This window comes from Durio zibethinus, chromosome 8 (assembly GCF_047325235.1).
Source record: "Durio zibethinus cultivar Kanyao isolate XHJ-2024 chromosome 8, ASM4732523v1, whole genome shotgun sequence".
NCBI classification, from domain to species: Eukaryota; Viridiplantae; Streptophyta; class Magnoliopsida; order Malvales; family Malvaceae; genus Durio; species Durio zibethinus.
The window spans coordinates 25,919,787-25,937,268 of record NC_143169.1 but is presented as its reverse complement, the minus strand read 5'-3'; the positions used below and the strand labels follow the sequence as shown (position 1 = coordinate 25,937,268).

Here is a 17,482-nt window from a genome sequence, read left to right as displayed (position 1 = left end):
ACCAAAAGATAAAAACCCCATGGCTATTGGATATGTTCATTGGTGGTCATCGATCTGCCTTATTTATACCTTCTGGTTCTTTTCTCTAGCTAGCTAGTACAGTAGTACTTCAACATCTAGAATGGTTAACGAGTTGACTACTCTCTCTTTTTTTTTTTTTTGGATTTTTCTTTTATTATTTTCTTTTTCCGAGATTGGGTTGGTAGGAAAATTTATGAGTTGGGTTCATATTCACGAGCTTCAGCGTCCACTTGTAATTATTTAGTTTGGCCAATATCGGTTTAAATTTTCCTACTCACAGTTAATGCCAGAGCTCTACACCATTTTTATTGAAAAATAGATATTTACTATGTAGTACGATGGATAAAATATAATAATAATTATTTTATATTATATTTTATTTATATTAAAAAATATAAAATTATAAAAAAATTAATTATTTTTTGGATAAAAAATAATTTAATTCTCTCAAAATAAAAAAAATTATTTTTAATTCATGATATTAAAATTTTATATCTTATTATATTTTTAAAAATTATATTAATAACTTAAATTATATAAATTTTAAAAAAATAATTTCGACCTATAATTTTATATAACAAAAACATCTTATATATAAAAAATATATACCAAAAGCAGTGGCGCGTGCTTTCTTTTTCTAGTTATGGTGATTGTTTCGCATTAAAATGGTAACCAAATGAGACTGAGAATTAGTGAATAAGTTCTTGTTCAAGGTTATTTTTAATGATCATTTGTTTGGATAAGAGGAAAATCGTAGACCATAGAATTTGAATAATATAAATTTATGATAAATAAATTTCAAATTCATGCATGCTTTTTCCATAATTTAAATGATTATCTAATCATGTAATTATAAGAAAAGCTCTCCCTTCTTTCCCAATGAGAAATCCTAGCAACTAAAGCTTTTCATTTTGATTTAAAATTCTCAAGTTCTAATATTTAGATAAAGGAGTTGGAATTTATGAAAAGAAACATCCTTTTTATAATTCAAAATCACTTTCCCTCAATGGAAGTTGCAGATTGAAGAAATTGATGTTGGGAGAGCAAGGCGTTCAATGAATAAGATAAATAGACCTTTGGGTTTTAATAATAAGTAAGGCTCATTAATTATGGGTTGAACCCAAAGTCAGAGTACGAATTGAGACCAAGGAATTTCCAGATTGGTTGCAACCCAATGGGCCCAAATGTTGGACGTCAACCCAAATCCTATCTAAATAATCTTAAAACCTCAAAAAGGGCAAAGCCACAACGTTGCAAGCTAAACCATGAAGATGGGTTCAGCGGGCTTAGCTTCAATCTTCAGCAATGGCTACTACCGTTGTCTCAGTGCTCCGGTGCCCCTCCTGCGCATGTTAGCCTCGACGAATGTTTCTGCCTTGCATAAGCATGACAAGAGCAACAACAAGAGTACTGTTTTGTCTTGTTTGAGTTCAAGCAAGAGAGAGCTCTCTTGTTTATCTTCCAAAGTGGATATTGCTCAGACAGCTACTACTTCTGTAAATAGGTACTTTAGCCTTTTTTTTTTCTTTTTTGTTGTCACAATTTGATGAGTTTTGTTGGCCTCTGTCAGTTCTTCTGTAATAAGTTGTGCTGTATTGAGGTTATCCTTCTTTTTCTTGATATTCAACCTCTTTGATGTGAGTTCTCTATTTTGTAATTGAGATTCCTTTCGTTTGCAGCTATCCCGAATATAATCGGTTGGTTCCATGCCCCTCACACAATGGCCCGCCAAGAGTTGAACACTTGGTTATTTCTGAAGGAGGGCCTGTTCTAGAGTACATCTGTAGAGCACTGGATCTTCCTCCTTCGTAAGTGATTTTTCTTTTTGTTTACTTTGTCTTAAACTATGTGATTTGTAGTGTTTTGCACTCAGCTTTAATTAATCAGAACAGAGTGATATAGAGAAAATTTCATTCTTTGAAGGTTTGTTGCAGATCTCATCCACTTTGGAGCAGTATATTATGCCCTTGTGTGTCCACAGCCTCCTCCAAGTGCCACCCCAGAGCAAATTAGGATATTTAAGGAAGTAACAGAACCATCAGTTTTGAGAAAAAGAGCATCCATTAAGGGAAAAACTGTACGAGAAGCACAGAAGACCTTCCGTATAACACATGCTGATCAGTTTGTTGAAGCTGGAACATACTTACGTGTGCATGTACACCCCAAACGTTTCCCAAGGTGAAACACTACTTTCTACACTTGTTACTTTATTTTTTCCAGTGTAATATTAGTGAGACTTGTATTTGGACCAGGTGTTATGAAATTGACTGGAAATCGAGAATTATAGCTGTGACTGACTCTTATGTGGTTTTGGACAAACCTGCTGGTACATCTGTATGTGACTGATTCTTTACTTTTTCAGTTGTAATTTGAACTCAGCAAAGCAGTCATTATGTTTAATACATGCCCTAATTCAATGTTTGTGAATGTGAGGCGTGGCATGATGTTCCTTTATCCTTCTGTAGGTGATTGCAAAGATTTGCAATGAGTTAATAGATGAATTATAACATCTATATTCTATGTCAACTTGACTAGGTTGGAGGAACTACAGATAATATTGAAGAAAGTTGTGTAACATTTGCCACTCGTGCCTTGGGATTTTCCACCCCATTGAAGACTACTCATCAGATAGATAATTGCACAGAAGGCTGGTATTGTATCTTATGGATATTACTTCGATTGTGGTTGATTATAGACTTTTTTTTTTGTTATTTCCATTATTTTTTGGTGTGATGAGTAATGGCTGGTGATTTACTTGCAGTGTTGTGTTAGCTAGGACTAAGGAGTATTGCTCAGTTTTTCATGGAAAAATCAGAGTAAGTTTCTAATAGGTTTATATAACTTGAGAAAGATAGTTCTACTTGGGAGCTTCAATTCATAATCGTAGCTGATATTTCTGTGAAACTTATGCTTTTTCAATATAAATAGATTAACTAATTAACTATCCATATGTGTATAAAATTTGATGTAGCAAATGAATATTTGTTTACTTTGTCTTTGTTTGTTCTTTTGTCTGCTTTGCACTTAAGCTTTCTGGTTTTTTTGCAACAGGAGAAAAAGGTGAAGAAACTTTATCTTGCTCTCACAGCTGCTCCTGTACCAATTGGATTAATAACACACTATATGCGTCCAATCAACATTGCTCCTAGACTTGTCTCAGAAGGTAAAGTAATACCGTATCCTAAACATTTTGTAGTTAGTTTCTCAATTCCACGTGAAAAGCATTAAGAATGAGGGAAAACATGGAGAATAAAGATGTGCGGACTCCATATTGCTCCAGTTTGTCCATGTGATTTCTCAACCTTTTTCCCTCTTTCCTCTTCATGAGTTGATACGAGTGCCCAGTTTCTGTTTTAAAAGCTAATTTATTGGAAGTAGGAAATATTGTCATTCCTGTTATAGGCTTTTCAGTGGATGTGAGAAACTACTATCAGTTGCCAATTGGGGTTCCAGTTAAAAATTTTCTTTTGCTCATTAGTCATTACATGATTTCTACAATTATGTGGAGATTATTTTTTCCTAATTTTCTTGATACATTTTGTTTGCAGATCTTTGCTTATTACCATTTTCTTGATACTTTTGTAATATGGGTTGAGCCTGGAATTTATGACTTGCAGACTTTATTAAAGGTTGGTACTTGTGTCAACTTGAGGTTATGGAATGCAAGGAGGTTCCCTGGCCAGATTCCTCCATTCAAGAAAATTACTGTATTGAAGACTCTGGGTGGCCTTCAAAAGATCATGCTTATGAGTGTAAAATAAACCTTTTGACTGGTCGGACTCATCAGGTTATTCAGTTATTTCTTTCTCTAGTCTTCTAAGTTGACTTGATATGCAGTTCATAAGCCTTGCATAGTGTTAGAGTATGATTATGCATTTCTCTAATAGTATCATTTTCCCCAGTCTATGGTGGCATTGAAAAGGTAATCATAGTCTTGTATTGCCATACTTCCTGTAACATGCTCTTTCTTTTAGAGATGAATTTTAAGAAAAGATTTTTCTAGATTAGGATGAGGTTTAGAATCTAGAAAGCCTAGAGTCTCAGGGAAATGAAATTCATTTATTCCATATAATTCATTTACAATTAGAAGGGTTTCTGAAATATTCAGTTCTTGTAGAAAAAGTCGTTGGTAGTAATATTGAAGTAGACAGTCCATCTATGCATCCCTCAACCCTCATTTAGATGTTATTTGTTTGTAGAGAAGAACAAACCTCAATGTAATGTTTCATAGTCAAGGCAAAAGGAGAATAGACTTTAATAACTAAACATTTGATGCAGGTTCGCGCACAACTGGCTGCCTGTGGGGCACCAATAGTGGGTGACTCAATGTACATGCCAGCTGCTATTGCAGAGGTGGCCAATCCTGGGCTTAACCCATTTGGTAAATGTAAGAAGTACACTAGTGACAATGATAAAGAAATGGCTATTACAGAGTGGATTGCCCAGTATGGAAAAGAGCCAAGTGTTGCCATTGGCCTTCAGGCATGTCAAATTTCATGGGATGATGGTGAGCACTTTTATGAAGCAAGATCTCCCTGGTGGAGATCCAGAAAGGCTTAGATTAAAGTACCTGATTCAGAAAGGAGAAATTTACAATTCACAGGGTGAGAAGGCATTATCCATCTTATTTTCTGACGACCTTGTAAATGAAGGGGACTGAAAATGATACAAGATCAGCTACATCCTTGGAGGAGATTTCTTAAGAATCTTTCATTGTTAGGATTTTACTTTCATTGTTAAGGCCAACACTAAGGACGATTCTGAGCATGTTCTGCTTTCTAGTCTTTTACTTTGCCATGCTTTGAGATGAATTTTTTGTACCAAGTTGCTGACAATTTTGGACTTCTCCTCAGCGTCTTATAGTCAACGTGGTGAAGTCCGAACTGAACGTATATCCAAAATTCCATTCAAAGTTGTCTAGAAAGACCAGGCAAAGTAACCCCTCACATCTGCTCCTTTCCTGATAGCATTAAGAGAACAAGATTAATCCCTTATCTTCAATGTCACAGTATACATAATATTTGCTCACTTTACCAGCTTTTCAGCATGGTAAGGCTATTCAATGGACCAGAGGAGGTCTCCTACGGTGTGGACTATGGAGCTAAACTTGAAAATTTGTGAACCGCAAGAATAGTAAGAAGCTTGCACAACGATGTAGGAGAAAGCCACTTACCCAATGTAATGGCAGGTTTGAATCAATATAACAGCACTATGATAAAGGTTTCTTCAGGTTTCTGTAATAAACCACAGATTTTTAATTTTATTCTCACCTGATTGCTGTTGACAGTGCATCCAAGAATCCAGCCATGTGCTTTATTCGTTTAATATCATGTAAAAATTCTTCAGTGATGGATTTTGCTTCGCTCATCTCACCGCACGATACTATGAGCAAATATGTAAGTTTTACATTTAAATTACACCTCATGTCTTTCCTACCATTTTTAGTAATGATCATGCGCATGTTGTGGTAGCTCTCTTTAAGATAGGTCACAATCTTCTCCATTCCTTGGGGATAAACATTCTGCCAACTCAGCTCAGTCTGCATAGGGGAGAGCTTCAGCTATTAGCTTACATTAGCAATGCAGCACAGTTGTGATAAATTAAGGTTACATGCAGGTTCCCTGATATGGGTCCCATTTTTCTGCGAACTTTCTACCCAAAATCCTTCTGTCTTTGAGGTTCCTGTTCCAGGTTCACACACAGAGAACATGCAATCTTGGATATAGCAACTTGAGTGGTTAATTCCAATAAAATCCAGTCCTTTATTCAGATTCTCCTTCTCAGTTGTTGAAAATTCAGGTAAAATAGATCCTTGAATGTTTTGCACGTCAGGAGGATATCTTCTGACTATGATTGGATCTAGGAACCTGCATTTAAGTTTAGTTAGGCGTCATTCAACATATAATATGAATGCAAATGAATATGCAAAAATTGATGAAGAGAATGGTGAAGAAACATACCAATTTATAGAGAAGGATTGAGCTCTTTCAGCTGCTAGCTTGTCAGCTATTGAGTTGCTGATGGGTTTCATACCATACGCAACTCAAGACGATTCCAATGCTACCCCCTTGCTTCGCCTAAACGTTCATCATTTATAACTTAGAAATGTCTTAACTTTATGTCCCTACAGCTGCTAAATCTGCATTACATCAATGGCATTTACATTTTCGATGTAATTAATACCTGGTATTTGGTTCTGTTAATATGAACAGCAGCTGCGTTTGATAGGATAATGCTATGTGCTGCTACAGAGGGCTCCGTCTCTGAATCCCCATTGGTACAATTTCCAAACGGCCAGGAACAATGAGATGGTGGGAATGTTCCTATACGATACCCAAACTTGACTTGGAAATTGGGTTCATTGAAGGTGATCCAATACTTCACCCCGTCTCCAAAGGAGTTAAAGCAAATATCCGCAAAATATGAAAAATCCTCCCTGATATTCAAACCAGAACAAAGTCTTCAGTGGCAATGTGGCATGCCATTTTCAGGCATGTGGTTAAACGTGAGATCATATGCCCATGACAGAACTAAAACTTGAACAAGATAGTTTACTGTGATTGGGGACAAAGCGAACCTCCATATCTGTCCTCAAGTTCTCGAGGAAAATCAAAGTGTCTCAGTGTTACAAATGGTTTAATGCCTGAAACGGAGGCTCGACAACCGTTGGGCTATGGTATTTATGCATGCTTGAGAAAAGTCATTGAAGAAATGAACAAAACCCTTTAAGTAGTAGAGCATCAATTAACTTGTTATAGAAGTTGATACCGGCTGCATTGACTTTTCCAAATCTCCCTTCTGTTTCAACTTTCAATTAACTACATCTTAAGCATCACAAATCATTCATGGTTCTGTCAAAGACTTACTAAGTAAAATTCTGCCCAAGAAATAGAGAATCTATAGCTGCTGACTCTAAGCGAATGCATCAGATCAATGTCTTCCTATATCAAAAACATAATAAATAATCATATGCTGTCAATCTTACAAAACAGAACTTTTTATCTTTAAGAATAAATTCTCCTTGCAAATGATTTCCCTCAATAGGCTGTGATCTATAACTAAATTTATCTTTTGAATTCATTAAATCATTACTTAACTGGTCCGAATCTAACATTGATGAAGGAAAAGGAAAAAGGGATTAAGGATTGCAAGAAAATGGGGCCTTTGGGAAAGGAAGAAGGGCTTTGGGGCCTATACAGTGGGATAAGTAGCTAGGCATACCAAATATTGATGATAATAGTCCACCGCAATGTCTCCATTGCTTCCATCAACAATTAAGTTTCCTGCAATATCAAACATATCATTTCTTTTTGTAGAATTAATGGAAATTACACCCTAATATAAAAAATATAGAATTCAGGGTCAATTTCTATTCAAAGAGTTTTTGCAAAAATGATAAAGATGGGAGAGGTGGAATTACCTGGTTTGTGGGAATAGACATCCCAATTGTTCAATCCTTTACCATCACTCAAGTAACCACCTTCATACTGCCGAAACTCAAAACTGAAAATAGAAAAAGAACAAGAAGCATATATTTCACCATTTTTTTTTTCTATTTTCTAACATTTTTAATTGACACAGTTGACGAGTATAACAGATTAAAGATGGTGAAGAAAACCTGGTAAGCAGAAGAGCCAGTTCCGAAGAGAAAGTTGGGAGGAAATGCAGACAGATCATATTTCATCTGCTTTGATTCAAACTTTCTGAGAAGAAAAAGAACAACTACCAAAAAGTAATAAGAAACAAAACTAATAAGTAAGAAAAAGAGGCTTGAAATCTTCAATGTATAGGATAATTAGTCAAATAGACATAAGCCCATGTCATAATTAAAATAAAGCTACCATATCTGCTTTACATGTCCGAAAACAGAGTTAAGATGATAAACCAAAAGCTTGAAATTGACTGCTCTAATTAAAAATTAACAGTAGAAAGCTATTTTGCAATTCATTAATCCTTCAGAATGAGCTGATAACAGGTCATAAATCCTCTTTCCCCCACTGGATTGAAGCCATAATTTCTCCAAGCCTGTTGCAGTTTCAAGCAGGCTCTTTACAACATGTAGCACTTCTTCAGATTCATCAAAGAAACAGATTTTGACAGTCTTCAGGTGGGTCAAGAAACATGCAGGCACTGGATCGAAAATCCTATCATGTTCCTCCGCATGCTTAGACAAGCAGATTCGCTACAAGGACAGCATGAACCACAATTTTCTTCTGTAATAACAATACAAGGATGCAACAACTTGGAAATCAAGATAAGATATATACCTCCAGAAAATGAAGAGATTCAAGATGAGGCGAGTTTTGGAGAATGTTCAGTAGCCCTCTGCAAGCAGAATCCATTGGCTCATCAAACACTTCTATATTATTCAAATTATGAAACAACGGCAGATGAGCAGCCAATTCTTCTGCATAGGTGAGAACCTACAACAGGAATACAGGATAATGAATTACACCACAAGTTTATAACCAAAAGCTTAAGGAAAGCCCCTTAATTCAAAAATGAATTTGATGAACATGACACGTAAAATTAGAAGGGGTGAAGAGGGCCACAACATACATGAAGGGTATCATGTGATATCCATAAATCTTTCAACGTATTTGCAAGCCCCCTGAGAAGCTTTTGTGCACGATAAGCAGCTTCTAAATGTCTTACGTCTTCTCTTATGACTACTCTTCCACCGAAATTCAGTACTGCATTAGCCAGAGAGGGTGCATCATCGATGCAGTAATCATTTTTCAGTTCACCTTCATAAGAAAATAGTTTGAGCCTCATTCCAGAAATCGTGAATTGACAAGCAGGAGGATGATATTATGCAGTTTGACGTTCATATATTTCTAAGTCTTCAAGCATTGGAGCATAAATATAAATAGCCTTCACATTTTCCCACTCACACTCAAATAGAACTAATTTCTTTAAACTTAGGGCAGCCAGAAAGCGACTGTTGCACTGAATGGTCATTTGGAAATATTGATGAAAGAGTCAAGATCTTGTGACTTGGAAAGCAAATAAAAGAAGTAATCTTGAGATCGTATATGAAGTCTAGATCTAACTCCTCAAGTGATACACACGTAAAAAGGCAACGAGGCAACACAAATTCGTTAAAGTTAAGCTTTAGCTTTAACCTCTGAACTTCATGCTTTATAGCAGCACATATCCATGTATTAATACGGGAACCATCGGACAAAACACGACAGTCTAACTAGAATGTCTGTAAGTTTGAATAGTCATGAAGCAAAAGTGTTCTTTCCACAAAATTCATGAAGCCTCCTCTCCTTAGTGTGCTCTCTTTGAATTCTTCTTGAAACTCAAGGTTGGAGATGGACATCCAACTGCCATGTTTTTGACAACACGCTTGTTCCAACAGCATCTTTTGTTAGAAGCAAGGACAGAATTCGATGAAGAATTGTGCCCGGTAAACTGCAGATTCGATTGCTGAGTCCTGCCCTCATTAACATTTTGTTCTAAACTAAGCTCCAAACTCTTGGCATTTCTCATCGGAGAGCTAATATCCAAGATTATCGCAGCTTCCCTGAAACAAATTATCTTTGTCAAACACAGAATCATCATCATTATAAACCATAAATGTAGAAAAGAAAACAGAACTTCCAGTAATCCAACGTTGTATGGTGCTTTAACTGTTGAAATTGGACAAACAAGCCTAAGAGACAACCAAACAAGAAAAAAAAGGAACTGGAAGCAAGAGATATTTTCTAACCTTTGTTCTTGGATTCGCAGTCGTATGCTTGCTTTGCTTTGTTTGCTGTCCCAATTTTGAAAGGATGTTAAAGCTTGAGAGAGTCAGTCAAGTGCTCAAATGTTCATATCCCCCCCCCCCCTTGAACAATCTTGTCTACTAGGTTTCCAAACGATAATAACCGTCCGATTCTTTCCACTTTTATTGGATGGTTAGATTATTATTATTCTGTGTATCCCTGCTCACCGAAATCAGCGTTATGCATGGCTTGTCGGGTCGGGTTTTTCTCGTGAGCTGATTTTATAAATTTAATATTTGATTTGATATTAAAATATTATTTTTAGATTTAAATTCAATCTGTACCGTACATGTTTAAATTTACAATCAATATCATCAAAAAATTAATAAAATATTATTTTTTAATATAAATATAAAATTAAATAAATATATAAATATAAAATTAAATAATAAAAAATTATATATATATATATATATATCTCGAGACGAGTTTGTATAAAAGTCGTAATCAATTCAACCTTGATTTTTTTTTTTAAAAATCCGATTTTAACCAAAACTCAATTAAAAATTTGATCGAATAAGAATCCGACGTATCTTGGATTGCTATATACATGCTTGGCAATAACCTCCACGTCATATGATAGTTGTGGGCCCCATGTTTTAGCCAAAAAACCTTTCCTTTTCGCCTCAACCGTGGATTAAACCAAGTCAAGGAAATTAGTATGATTTTATTGTCTTCTCTCATCTCTGTCAAAAAAGAAAGATTAAAAAAAAAAAAATCTCATTTTTGAGACATATTAAACTGTATCTGTTTTGTTGTTAGATGCTGGCAACAAAAACCCTAATTCAATCCTCACCGTTTCACGGTGGGCCGGAAGCCCTAATCCCTTTACAGCTCCGCTAAGTTTTCTCTGAAACCTGTATGGAATCAGAGAAAATCCTACTTTTCCAAGAAAACCCTAGAAATTTATCATCTTTCCCTGCAACCAATAACAACAGTAGCAATAGCAGCAAGGCCATGTCCAATGAGCTAGCCCAAAAGCAACTCCCATCGATATTGGAACGGTTTAAGGCTCTATTGAAGCAACGGGAAGATGAGCTTAGGGTTTCCGGCGGTGGTGGTGGTGATGATGAGGTGGGAGCAACGCCGAGTACGGAGGAGATTGTTCAGCTTTACGAGGCTGTGTTATCGGAACTAACTTTCAATTCGAAACCGACTATTACGGATCTCACGATCATCGCCGGTGAACAGCGGGAGCACGGCAAAGGCATTGCCAACGCTATTTGCGTACGAATTGTTGAGGTTAGTCAAAATTAGGGTTTGCGTTGTAATTGCCAAGTTAATTGGACATAAAACCAACTTCAATTTTATTGCTTTCAGGTTCCAGTAGAGCAGAAGCTTCCTTCTTTATATCTATTAGATAGCATTGTAAAAAATATTGGCCGAGAATATGTTAGGCATTTCTCTTCCCGTTTGCCAGAGGTGAGTCATCGGCAACATTTTCGGTGAAGTTCATTTCCTTATTATCAGCTTAATGTTGATTTTTTTTTTTGTTTTTGTTTTAATTTGATTAGGTTTTCTGCGAGGCATACAGACAAGTTAACCCTAATTTGCATCCTGCTATGCGCCATCTCTTCGGCACGTGGTCAGCAGTTTTTCCACCTTCTGTCCTCAGTAAAATAGAGATGCAGTTGCAATTTTGTCAATCAGATAACCAACAATCATCTGGTGTAACTGCCTTGCGGTCTTCTGAATCGCCTCGTCCAACACATGGCATACATGTTAATCCTAAGTACTTGCGGCAGTTGGAACAACAGTCAGGTGCAGATAGTGTAAGCTTTTTGATAAAAACTCTGTTCTTCATATCCTCTCTTTTACTGGAACATGATTGTCAGACTGTTGTTTCAATTCTTGGGCGTAGCTTTGTTCTGTAGTCTTTATGAATGTCACTATTTAGGGAAACAATGAAAAAGTTGAAAAAAAAATCGTTGAATTAGATCCTTCTGGATGGAATTACTGATCTCTAGGAATAGGCCGGAATAAAGGGATTAGGTTGGCAGAATATTAAGGGCAATTGATGTATTAGGATTTGTTTTGTTTAAGATATTTGTTGAAAATTAGTTTGAATTTCAGTATGAGATGAGAGGTTAACATGGGTCTGCAGCGAGTGATGGTACTGCTAGTTTTAACTTCTGATCTGTGTTAGTGATTGGAATGACCAAGCTTTTTAGTTCTAGAATTCCAAGAGAAGAACAACTGAGTTGAAGAAGAGCAAGCAGTCAAAGTGCAATTACTTTAAGAAACTTGTAGATCTAAACTCAAATTCTATTGGAAATCAACTGGTTTATTAACTTATTATTCTTTTTTTTTTGAGGGATTGGGGGAGGGGGTGGGGAAGGCTTATTCTCGTTTCCTCTGTGCTTATATGTTTTTGGTGACTAAAAAACTTAAGACCTTTTCCTTGTATTGTTAATTTTTGTTTATAGGTTCCTTCTTTTTCCCCTCCTTTTCCTTTCAAATTTTGAGTTGAGCCATATGCTTCCTTTTCCTGTTGATTTTTGTTTAGTATATCTTTTGACCCCTATGATTTTCCTGCTTGTGATTTTATTATGATTCCCTGACTGGTAAACTTATTGAGAAATCGTTTTAAAACTTCTATTATTGATGTGATTTTACACGCATCATATATGCATGTGCATTGTACAGAATGGCATCTGAAGTGTGTAATGTTTGCAATATTTGCAGAATCCTCAGAATGTAAGAGGCGCATCTGCAGGTCTGAAATTGTATGGTCAGAAACATTCGATTGGATATGATGAATTTGATTCTGATCATACAGAGGTTCCGTCCTCACATGTTGGAGTGCAAAGGTTGAGCACAACCAGAAATATTGGCCGTACTTCTGTAGCAATTGGGGCTAATAAATCACAATTTTCTCCAGCTTCCAGAGTTTCAACGATTGGATCTGACAGACTTTTATCATCAGAAATTGATGATCTTGTATCAGATGATTCTCCTAGAAGGTTTGTTGAGGGAGCCTCTCCATCTCGTCCTGTCTCTGATTATGAACATGCAAGAGCTATCATCAGAGATGAGGAGACAAGGGAGCGGCAGAGGAAGCACTTTTATGATGATTACTATAATCGTTCTGAAAGTTCTTTAAATGCATACAAGCTTAGCAATGGACATGAGCGTCAAACTCCCAGGGCTTTAATAGATGCATATGGTAATGATAGAGGAAAAGGAATTTCTAACAGCAAGCCATTACAGGTTGAACGGCTGGATGTAAATGGAATGGGGAATAAGGTGACTCCAAGATCATGGCAGAGTACTGAAGAGGAAGAGTTTGATTGGGAAGATATGAGCCCTACATTAGCAGACCATAGGAGCAATGATTTTTCATTGTCATCAGTTCCAACTTTTGGAAGCATTGGGGCAAGGCCTGCCCGCTTGGAATCTAATAGTAGGAGCAGCCACACTACTCAAACTCAGCTATCCCTTTTTGATGATTCTTCGGCAATTCCTGAAGATTCAGTCCCTTCACTGAGTGTATGCTTGTTCAACTTTTCATCTGTACCCTTTGTTGTTTAAGCATCCTTGTTAGTTATAATATGAATCAAATTATATTTGTACTTGGAAAAGTTTGTTTCCTCCCTTCTCGTTGTTCCCTTTATGTAGAATGGTGTGGATATTCTAGTCTTCATTACTGTTGATTTTTCCATCATCAACCCCTAACTGAATTTGATATGGATGATTTAAACAATTAAATCTTATGAATCATGATGGTTGGGTTCCTTTTGCAGCCAGTTTGGCTTTCTATGCTTTTTTATTTCTGTTGTCCTGTTCTCTCTGGATTTCCAGACACCATTTTCTGTATCAATTGCTAGATTACAGCGTCTTCTCTTGTTTATTTAATGCTTATCTAGTTGGTTGACATCTTTCTTCTCACATTCACATATTCGAATATGTTTTCTGCAGTCTGGTCATGGATCAAATCGGATTTTGCATTCACATCATCCTCCGGAGGCTTGGAATTCCTCGTACCTTTTTTCTCAGTCATCAGACACCCTTCATGCCAAAGGAAGAGGAAGGGATTTTCAAACACCCTTTTTACCTGGTGGCATATCCTCGTTAGGTGGCCGGAAAGTTGTTCCTCTTATTGACAAATTACCTGATGGTGGTTCACAATTTGTTAGGCCTCCAGCTGTTGTTCCAAGAACTGGTTCTTCTAGCCTTGGCCCGGTTACTATTGGAGCTCGGCCAGCCATTATACCAACAACAACAGGGGTATGGCCTCCTGTGGATGTTCATAAATCTCAGCCACCAACCATGCACTCTAATTATTCACTGCAGCAGCATAATAGGAGTCAGTTTGATTCTATCAATCCTATCAATGCTGTCAGGAATCAGGGTCAAAATAAACATTCATATATGCCTGAACAGTTTGATAGTTTTGAAATCAACAAGCAAAGCTTAACAAGGGTTCCACCTGATCAACGCCCTGCTTTGCAAAAGCAAAACCAGTTGCATGCAACTTCTTTACAGCCACGCTTTCTTCCTTCGCAGGAGGTTCGAGAAAGTCTCCTTTCATCTGTGACAACACCATTACCACCACGCTTACTGGCACCATCCCTGAATCATGGATACACTCCACAAATACATGGTGCTGTCATCAGTATGGTCCCATCTAATCCAATACCTGTTGCACAGCCTCCTTTGTCAATCCCAAATATGCCAACTGGCTCTTTGCATTTACAGGGTGGAGCCTTGCCACCTCTTCCTCCTGGTCCACCTCCTGCATCTCAAATGATGCCTGCCACTCAAAATGCAGGTAACCAATCACAGAGTGGTGCATTTTCTGGTTTGATTAGTTCCCTCATGGTTCAAGGTTTGATCTCATTGGCAAAACCAATGCCCATACAGGTACTTATTTTGGTGAGATTATTCTGTACTTATACGTGTATTTCTTATTCAATAAGGTTGTATCTCAATGAAGCAATTTATTTTGTAGGATTCTGTTGGACTTGAGTTTAATGCAGATCTTCTCAAAGTGCGATATGAGTCTGCAATAAGTGCTTTATATGCTGATCTTCCGAGGCAGTGCACAACATGTGGCCTTCGATTCAAGTTCCAAGAGGAACACAGTTCTCATATGGATTGGCATGTGACCAGAAACCGGATGTCTAAGCACCGTAAGCAGAAACCTTCACGGAATTGGTTTGTGAGTGCCAGTATGTGGCTTAGTGGTGCTGAAGCTCTGGGAACTGATGCAGTTCCTGGATTTTTACCCACTGAGAACATTGTAGAGAAAGATGATGAAGAATTGGCAGTTCCTGCTGATGAAGATCAGAATGCATGTGCGTTATGTGGTGAGCCTTTTGATGATTTCTATAGTGATGAAATGGAGGAGTGGATGTATAGGGGTGCTGTCTACATGAATGCACCCAATGGATCATTTGATGGCATGGATAGATCACAGTTAGGACCCATAGTGCATGCTAAATGCAGGTCAGAATCTAGTGTGGTTCCTCCTGAAGATTTTGTACGGTATGATGGGGTATGCATTTTTTTTATCTTTGCCTCCAAATTGCATTCCCATATTTGTTTTATCTTTAGTAGATCATTTATGTTATTTATTACCTTATTCAATTCCATTTTCAGTTCCCTAATGGTTCAAGAGATCTTTCTCTGCTAGCTTAATATCTTCAGTTCAGGGTTAAATGCATTTAGTGCATTAATCATGGAAAGCAATGTTATTGTGGAACTGAATACTTAAATAAAATTTAGAAGCAGAATGGAATGGGGAAACTTCTCTTTTAAATATTTTAGCATTCATTCTTTTATCTTATATTTTCTTTCTCCTTGTTACTTGCAGGGAAATTCTGAGGACACTAGTCAAAGAAAAAGATTGCGGAGTTAAACCTTGTTAGTCGGCTTCTAAGCTTATGTAACTTAGTTTGAGTTTCATGTTAGTGGTATGCTCTTAGTTTAATCCTAGTGATGGTGGTTGCAATAGCTTGGTGACATACCAGAACCTTGTACATGAATAGTTGGACTTGTACCATGCACGATATCGTGCAGCAAAAAAAAAAAAGAAAAAAAGAAAAGGTTACAGATTCTCTCGCATCCTTAATTTGTGGCATACTCCTTATTTCTTTCCTGCAAAAAGATCCGGAGGAACGGTTTAAACATTCTTTTATGTGTCAACAGTCACAACAAGAATCCTTAAAATGTTACATGGGGAGTATTGCTCCGTTCACCGTGTCTCTTTTCAGTTTTGACCATGTATGTAGTACTCAAACGAGCTGCGGATCTGTAATGTATAATTTTTTTTTTTGTTTCTCCTTGTGATATTCTACAGGGTCACATGGCAATTTCAATTTGCAGATGCTGTTAGAAAATGCAGTCTTTGGCTCATATCTTGGCTGATGAACTGATTGAAGCAGCAGCAGCAGCAGCAGCAGATTTTATGAATACTTAAGGACTCTCCAATTCCTTCTCCCTTAGGTTGCAAATTTTTCATGTAACGAATCATAATAACAATAATATATGCTAATATAATGTTTAGTACCGAATTATGGGTGTCTTCTCTGTATTTTTTTCCCCTTTTAATTTTGCATTATCCTGCAAAATTTTCATTATAGCGTCATTATGCACTGTAACAAGGAAGAACTTTCAATAATAAAATTAAGTAGAAATTTTTTTTTTTCTTATAAATAGTATAGTAGAAAATTATTTTGATATTTGCTGCTGTCAAAAATTGAATTATGATTATTGTCTTATTGAAATTAAAATATAATATTTTATTAACAAATTATATGAGATTATATGATTATTAACAAACTTTTTTGAATTAGAAATTTTTTCCACAGCATATAAAATAATCGATCTTAGCTCTCCAAAATTTGCATTAAAAATTTCAAATCGAAAATCTAAATATTCACGTATTGAAAATATTTTAGTAATTGTTTAATTAAAAATTCAGCATCATTCACACAACTCAACCATAAATTATGAAAATTGTGAATAATAAACAAGAAGGGATCTTATCCTTGGGTCCAAATAAAAAAGGGGTACTACATGACCATATCAGGCCAAGATCCATGGGCAAATTCATGACCAACTAACAGCTTAATTTAAGTAATATTGCAAGACCCTATTACAGAACAGAGTGGACATTGAAGAAGTCAGAGTTTGAAGCCAACTAAGGGCAGCCTGATGGATTTCAGTATGCAAGTTTGGGCTTGAGCTTAAATTGAGCGAACATGTCTGATATAGCTCTGACATTCTGATCTCCGCCAAAACAAGCCCAAACAATTGAATTTTGCCCTCGAAAAAGTGTTACCATCGTATCACGAACGTGAAGATAGATACCAGGCAGTTAGCTGTGTTCATTTTCTCATAACAATTCATCAAACGAGTTTTACAGTTGATTATTGACTGATCAAAATGAATAAAGTTGGGTACTGGTCATTGATAAATATATCATCGTCCCTTCTACATACCTTACTCTTATTTCAGTAATTATTACTACTACCTTTTTACCTGGATATTGATGGCCCAAACGTGGAGGAGACTGCTCATTGATGAGCTGATATAAATTCGTGGAGCCTGCCAACTTGACAGGTTTTAAACGAATTGGTTATGCTTGCTCTGCCCCTGCTTTAATTCCCGCTTGGCTGCCCTTGTGGTCCTGTCTGCTAAATTTTACAGTCTCATCCTACAAGGACCCTGGTAGCCTTCAT

At 36.6% G+C, this 17,482-nt stretch overlaps 3 protein-coding genes and 1 pseudogene across 20 annotated transcripts; 2 read left to right on the top strand and 2 right to left on the bottom strand.

Moving 5' to 3' along the window:
- The first annotated feature begins 1,265 nt into the window (after window positions 1–1,265).
- LOC111278259 (RNA pseudouridine synthase 6, chloroplastic-like) lies at window positions 1,266–6,797 on the top strand. 16 transcript variants are annotated; one of them, XM_089765023.1, is made up of 14 exons: window positions 1,266–1,525; window positions 1,701–1,829; window positions 1,945–2,199; window positions 2,274–2,355; window positions 2,557–2,672; window positions 2,783–2,837; window positions 3,073–3,184; window positions 3,639–3,808; window positions 4,300–4,625; window positions 4,875–4,956; window positions 5,059–5,209; window positions 5,309–5,417; window positions 5,638–5,820; window positions 6,234–6,797. In XM_089765023.1, the coding sequence occupies exons 1-9, from the start codon at window positions 1,287–1,289 to the stop codon at window positions 4,579–4,581; spliced, it is 1,440 nt and encodes a 479-aa protein (XP_089621149.1). In that variant the 5' UTR covers window positions 1,266–1,286; the 3' UTR covers window positions 4,582–4,625; window positions 4,875–4,956; window positions 5,059–5,209; window positions 5,309–5,417; window positions 5,638–5,820; window positions 6,234–6,797. The 16 variants fall into 16 exon arrangements, with proteins under 16 accessions (XP_089621149.1, XP_089621150.1, XP_089621148.1 ...); XM_089765024.1 differs by lacking the exon at window positions 5,638–5,820 and having other exon boundaries at window positions 4,875–4,951; XM_089765022.1 differs by having other exon boundaries at window positions 4,875–4,951; window positions 5,059–5,820.
- Window positions 4,800–7,778, bottom strand: LOC111278261 (beta-glucosidase 46-like; annotated as a pseudogene).
- On the bottom strand, window positions 7,755–9,330 carry LOC111278260 (FBD-associated F-box protein At5g22730-like). 2 transcript variants are annotated; one of them, XM_022864869.2, is made up of 4 exons: window positions 9,147–9,330; window positions 8,581–8,714; window positions 8,289–8,444; window positions 7,755–8,203 (listed from the first exon to the last, which is right to left on the bottom strand). In XM_022864869.2, exons 1-4 carry the CDS (start codon window positions 9,157–9,159, stop codon window positions 7,940–7,942), a joined length of 567 nt encoding a protein of 188 aa, XP_022720604.2. In that variant the 5' UTR covers window positions 9,160–9,330; the 3' UTR covers window positions 7,755–7,939. The 2 variants fall into 2 exon arrangements, with proteins under 2 accessions (XP_022720604.2, XP_022720603.2); XM_022864868.2 differs by having other exon boundaries at window positions 7,758–8,203; window positions 8,581–9,330.
- A 1,155-nt stretch (window positions 9,331–10,485) lies between these two features.
- LOC111278258 (polyadenylation and cleavage factor homolog 4-like) lies at window positions 10,486–16,312 on the top strand. Of its 2 annotated transcripts, none has more exons than XM_022864864.2 (7): window positions 10,486–11,039; window positions 11,118–11,219; window positions 11,312–11,569; window positions 12,483–13,286; window positions 13,716–14,660; window positions 14,749–15,294; window positions 15,613–16,312. In XM_022864864.2, exons 1-7 carry the CDS (start codon window positions 10,659–10,661, stop codon window positions 15,655–15,657), a joined length of 3,081 nt encoding a protein of 1,026 aa, XP_022720599.1. In that variant the 5' UTR covers window positions 10,486–10,658; the 3' UTR covers window positions 15,658–16,312. The 2 variants fall into 2 exon arrangements, with proteins under 2 accessions (XP_022720599.1, XP_022720600.1); XM_022864865.2 differs by having other exon boundaries at window positions 14,749–15,284; window positions 15,613–15,863.
- The last annotated feature ends 1,170 nt before the right edge of the window (window positions 16,313–17,482 follow it).